Source organism: Theobroma umbraticum, unplaced genomic scaffold (assembly GCF_002168275.2).
Source record: "Theobroma umbraticum cultivar Fairchild unplaced genomic scaffold, ASM216827v3 scaffold_56.0, whole genome shotgun sequence".
NCBI classification, from domain to species: Eukaryota; Viridiplantae; Streptophyta; class Magnoliopsida; order Malvales; family Malvaceae; genus Theobroma; species Theobroma umbraticum.
The window spans coordinates 7429449-7436006 of NW_018397256.1; the positions used below are offsets into that span (position 1 = coordinate 7429449).

General features: G+C 35.8%; 1 protein-coding gene across 1 annotated transcript; it reads left to right on the forward strand.

The window, feature by feature from the left end:
- Positions 1-1218: 1218 nt before the first annotated feature.
- Positions 1219-4226, forward strand: HHP1 (heptahelical transmembrane protein1). Its single transcript, XM_021420325.1, has 4 exons — positions 1219-1830; positions 1980-2072; positions 3123-3180; positions 3301-4226. Exons 1-4 carry the CDS (start codon positions 1529-1531, stop codon positions 3970-3972), a joined length of 1125 nt encoding a protein of 374 aa, XP_021276000.1. The 5' UTR covers positions 1219-1528; the 3' UTR covers positions 3973-4226.
- Positions 4227-6558: the final 2332 nt, after the last annotated feature.

Sequence of the window (6558 nt, forward strand, 5' to 3'; positions counted from 1 at the left end):
AGACCCATAAGTACATATAAAAGAAAGAAAATTTTGGTCCTATGATTATGAACCAGTAATTAGTAATTAATAAAAGAAAATTAATTATCTTTTGGTAAGAAGTAAGACCCATGAATACATATAAAAGAAAGAAAATTTTGGTCCTATGATTATGAACCAGTCATTAGTAATTAATAAGCCACGGGTGTACTTAGCTGAACAAGTTATTTTACAGACAAGCAATCTGTGTTTTTTGGCAGTTAAGTTGAAGTGTCTTAAGGGCAAACGAGAAATTAAGAACAACAAAAAGAAATCAATGGTCTTGTGGTAGGCCACCTGTCCTGCTGTGACAAAGAAGGTTGCCTAATTATCTAACTAATCTTTAGATTTACAATTGAATAAACACGTTTGCATGTACTAAAAAAAAAAGGATAGGAAGAGATCAGTATGACCTGCTTGTATACCCCATAAGGTTGGAAATCTTTTTGGAAAATGCCCAGGCTTTTTCCTTTGAGTCTAGGCAAGAAATTGATCCTAAATATAGCTGGACTTCTCAACAGGGATTATTCTAATTCTTTTTGCTATTTAAGAATATACATAGAATTTACTCAATCCCAACTAATTTCCTGAAAGATTAAGTTTCTAAAGAGACTTTCTTGATAGTAGTTGACCATATTGCTTAATTTACCCAAAGAAGATATTGTTCCTGATGATGAGGTGCTTATACATGAACAAAATATTCGTTAATTAGGGAATACAATCATATCTTAATTGTTGTATCTTTAATATAATATGAATATCATAGTGTAATGTCAAAAGTTGTATTAAAAAAATACTAGTAATTGTATGAACTTATTAACGTATAAGTATTTGATTCAAGAATGAGTGTAAATTAAGTTTAATTTTTTTAAAATAAAATATAAATTTATAATTAATGAAATGTATATTTTAATATCAAAATTTTCGTATACGTGATTAATTGTAATTATAAAAAGTCTCAACATGATAATGTTGACCACGCCTAGAAGAATAATCCTAAAAAACAAAAAAATATTCCTTTTCAATTGGAGATGAGATACCATATATACTTTGTCTATCTATCTATCCACATGTTGAAAATTTCACTACTTAATTTAATTGTTGAAAGGGAACACAATCAAATGACAAAGTTTTGCTTGTTCAAAGTAGAAAACTCAAATCGATTTATTTGGGCGGTTTTTGAGTATCCCATCCCATTATCCCACCGAAGCTTACAATATTTATTGATTACCTACCAACAACTCTTCCCCTTCCACACGCTTTGGTTGCATGCAAAGCACAGCCCCATACTAGTAACAGCAACGGATTAACTTATAGCTAAGCTATAGACAGGGTCTTCCCTCCCCTTTAAATGTTGCAGTTGGTGTAGTTAGCTATCTGCCATCCTCCAAACAACACTTAAATAACCTTCCAAAAGGAAAAGAAAAAGGAAGGAAAACTCTACCTAGCTTGCTTTTCCATTTCCTGCAGGACCCCAACTCTGTTTATATATCTCCCAGGGTTCCAGGTCATGACTTTCATCGAAGACCAAGCCGTTGTTGTTTTGAAGAGAAAAAACAGAAAGATGGATCAGACCCTCGATTCCAAGCTCCTTTCTCAACCAGTTCAAGTGGAAAACAGGAAGAAAGGTGATGATGATGATCAGAGCTTGAACAAGGCTAGAAGGCGGTATGCTTTGGTGTCGTACAAGGAGCTGCCGGACTACATGAAGGACAATGAGTTTATCCTGAATTATTACAGGGCTAATTGGTCTATCAAGGAAGCTCTCTTTGGCATCTTTCGTTGGCATAACGAAACCCTTAATGTTTGGACGTAAGTTGCAAAAGAAAACAAAGTTTCATGATTTGTCTGATGGTCTTCACTTTTGTTTTCTGTGGAGTTTCTTCATTTGTTTCTTCTCATGATTATTTCAGTCTTTCTTTTTTTCTAATTTTATTCTGGTTTTCTGTTGGACTCTCTAGGCATTTACTTGGGTTTGTTCTATTTTTGGGATTGACCATGGCGAATTTGGTGGAAGTGCCACAAGTAGCGGATCTCATTACCTTCTTAGTTAGGTTCGTTTGAGGTTTCAGTCCTTAATTTTAATGAATTTTAACTTTTTCTTCAGTAATACTTGTCGAAGAAAACAACCAATTTTTTTTCTCTTAAATCTCTGCAATTTCATTCCTATAGTTCGGTAGAAATGGTAGTCTATTCCTATGTTTTCTTAATTTTTTGTAGTTCTTAAGAAAAAATTGCAAAATCTTTTGTTTTTCTTTTAGCTTTTCACTTTATTATAACAGTAACACAATTGACATGATCATGCTCTATGAGTATTGTTCAGCTGTCTTGCAAATACTAAAATAACCTCCATCAATTATTTCATGATATATGTATGTATGTATGTATGTATATGAGGTGGGATCCAATGACATTTTACCAATGGCTTACAACTTGCAAGTAAACCGGCATGTGTCAGAGTCAAAGAGAGGACTGTTAGTTAAAATTTTGGATTAATCTGAGTCCAGACGACTGGAAAGTGAACTGGTGCAATAAAGGGGAAAGGGAAGGGAAGGGAAGGGAAGGGAACTTACAAACTGACCAGCTGGAGGAGGACTGTTACTCATGGCAAAGTGGGGCAACTTTATTTTCAACTAGTTGCCATGCCATTCCTCACTAGGAAATAGGAAGTGACAAAACAAAGCAAGAGAGTTTATTTATTTATATTTATTGTAAATGATTCAGGGAAAAAAAAGAAGATAAAATGGGTGTTCTCACAATAAAAGCTTTGACTGATGGGCCTTTGGGCTCAGGCAGGTATTCGACTTTGATGATTCAACCAAACGTAATGAATGCTTCATACTAGCAGGCTCATTACTCATAAGAGTCAAAATAGGCTGTCAACTCTGATATCTAAGAAAGGCTCACCAATATAATTGTGGCTGGAATTTGATGGTCTATTTTCACATTATATTTGTGGTCACTGTGCACTAATTTACAGAGTATTTTCCAATATATATATGCCAGCCTGCTAGTTAAGCGCCTTATTGATGACAGATAATAAATCGCTGAGCATAGATTTTCCTTGTCCTAAGTCAAGAAGTTATCTTTCATAATTGGTGCAGGTCTTTTCCTATTAGTGCCGACGCCAATGTATCTCATGATTCAAAAGAACTCGTTCTGGTGAGTATGACCCTGTGGCATTTATTCATATGATTATAACAATGTTATGCCTACTTTTCACCCCAGTTTTTTTTCTTTAATTTTGGTAATGCCATAAAGCTGATAGTTTGAGAATTGCAGGGAGCAACAAATCTCATTGATTTGAAGCGGATAACAACCCCAGAATTGGATATTTCCCCTCCGGTGACGCCGGTTACACGATGGCCATTCTATATATTCTTAGGCGGCTCCATGTTCTGCCTCCTATCAAGCAGCATCTGCCACCTCTTTTCTTGCCATTCACACCATCTAAACCTTACATTGTTGCGCATAGACTATGCCGGGATTACTACCATGATCATCACATCTTTTTTTCCTCCAATCTACTACATTTTTCAATGTGATCCGCAGTGGCACTTTGTCTACCTTGGTGGGATCACAGCTCTAGGCTTGTTCACCATCGTAACACTGCTATCACCATCACTGTCAACGGGCAAATTTCGTGCATTTCGAGCTTTACTCTTTTCCTCCATGGGGCTCTTTGGCATTGTCCCAGGAATCCATGCTGCAATTGTCAACTGGTCTAATCCGCGTCGCAATATCACTCTGGCCTATGAGGCCGCCATGGCCATATTCTATTTGACCGGGACCATGTTCTATGTTAGTCGGATTCCAGAGAGGTTGAAGCCTGGATGGTTTGACTTAGCTGGGCATAGTCATCAAATATTTCACATATTCGTCGTGATGGGTGCATTGGCTCATTATGGTGCTTCTCTTGTATTTTTGGAGTGGCGTGACCGTAATGGCTGTTAATCATCAAAAGGTGGGTTTATGTTTGTTTAATTTAGTCATGTAACTGTGAGTAATATTCATTTATTATAGTTTTCTTTTTCTCTTTTGTGAGGTTGGGGGTCTTGGGATTTATATGTATGACGTTCAGGTATTTTTCTCTAAATGTACATCAATGATTGGTAGCATCTTCATGAAGGGAAGGCTATCAGTAGAGCAGCAATATACAAAGAATCATACTTGAAAATTATGTATTTTTTTTTTCCTTTCTTGTTTCACTTGTTGGGGATTGAAGAGAGTTAAGAACAGCTTCTTCATTCAAATGTATGTAGCCTATTAATTAATCATTTTTTTACTGTATCCTCAACTTATTAAGCGAGAGTGTTCTTCTATGAACAATGTTGTACTTCCTTTTATTGAACTTAAAGTATCTGATCCATGTTTGAAAAATTCTAGCAACTGCATGCTTCAGGAGAGTATCCTCAGTCAGTAGCTACCAGTTTCCCCCAATCAGGTGGCTTTTAACGTGGAATATCATAAGCCCGAATGCTCAAGCCTCAAGGTTTGGAAAGTCCAGAGAATTAACCAGCAAATGGTTATCAATTCTGTCAAATCTCTGATCTAGACTCCAGAAAAATGACATGAATTGGAGCTTTAAAATTAAAACAAAGGGCATTATGGATCAGTTAAAGCTTATCAAAGTGCATTAACTCTTTAAACAGAGCAGCGTTAAGCCATTAACTGAGTTAGAAAAGAAGGGTCTAAAGACTAAGCAAGAAAGAGAGATTAAAGGAAAAGGGGAACGGCTTACAATTCTCCAAGCTGGCTATTAAGCCATTACTGGGAGGACTATTATAAAAAATGGTCTAAACTCTAATGTCTACTTATCACCTGAAACTTGGACCTTCCAGATCGGTGATTAGAGAAGATTGATTCCTACCTTTGAATTAATATTTGAAACTGCTTTCAACGTATGTATGAGAGATTGCATAAATATCTGTAAACAATTACTGGATCCATCGCCTAGCTGGTTGGACTTTTAGTTCAATTAAAGGGCACAGGGCTCCAGAATTTTGTGATCCGAGACTTACTACAAATGCTGAAGTTGATGTGTAGTCATATGAACACCGTCTTAGCTAGCGAGATTTTGTGGTTGAGTAAATCTGTAAGCACCCGGCTTTAGAGCTCAGACTATTCTCCAGAATCTCTACACTACAAGCATCACCATAAAACTACGTGACTTTCCAAAGCCTCCACACATGAAAAGCCTAATGGAGCTGAAAATAATAGTTGTATATTCAACAGGAGAGCAACATCGTTCTGCAAAAGCAAGTACTCTGTAATCAATCCAGAACTAAAATTTGAATGGGAAAATGGACTTGTAAATGTTGAATAGCTCCGATCTGATTGAGTTCAAGCTTAGAAAAGGACCGACATGGAGTACAAGAATCATTTCCGAGCTTAGAAAAGTCTAAGCTATAATCTGTCAATATATATGATATATTAAATAGCTATTGATTATCACTTTTCTTTTACCAGTGGCCATCTATAGCTGTCTCCGCCAAGGACAATTACCAGTCATCAGTAGCAAAAAAAATTGTTGCAGCTGCGACCAGTGGTCATAATCAAAGATTAAGTATCAACAACCATCACCTTTAACTGATGACGACTGGTATTTAATTTGGAGGATGTCAATGACAAAAATCTCTAAGAAGCAACATCCATACAATTAGTAGTCAATGCATTATTTTCTTAGTTACCAAATATGGAAAATGTTAAAGAAAAAAAGTTATACAGTTCAGGGTAGAACAGAAAAATAGTTAAACAGTACTGAAACCTATACTAATTTCTGTAAAAAAAGGGAGGTTTTGTTATTTTAGATATGAAATAATCAAATTAAGATCATTGCTGACATAATTAAACATCATAAGCCTTCCTCAATTGCCATGTGATTAGTCATTATATCTTATTATTGAGCTGATTAAACAAGTGAATATCTACAAAGAATAGCTAGCAATAATCTTCTTTTCTTGCCCATCATTTTAACATTCAGAGGTTGCAGTCAAAGGCCTTTTTACTTTCACATGATATATATATATATATATATATATAGTTATATGTATGCAAACTAAAAGGTTGGCTCCACTTAGTTCTGCAACTTTCACATATAGCCGACAATATCTTCCTACCTTTCCATCCAATGAAAGAAACGCCATAGGAAAAGCGAGATACAGAGAGTTTTCATGAAGTCATGGGAACCTCAAGCTGCCATTCATCTTCCTTGCTTCTTCCAGCTTTGTTGCTTCTTCTTCTGGTCCTCCTTTGTTTCTCTCCCTTTAATAGCAACCATTTCACTCAATTTGTGACTTCTTTCTCACCTTTCAGTCTAGGAGAGACCAACCATACAACAACACCACACGTTTCCCTTGATGGGTTTTTATCAACTTCCAGGTATAAAAGCAGTAAACATAAGGCTGCTATCATCAAAGTGAGTATTATATAGATTTTTGCAAGTTTTGTTTTAAAGCCTCACTGAATGATGACTGTTTTTGGCCCTGTTTTAATCCATCTACTTTGTAAATGTTTCCCTATTGGCAGAAAAAGAGCAAC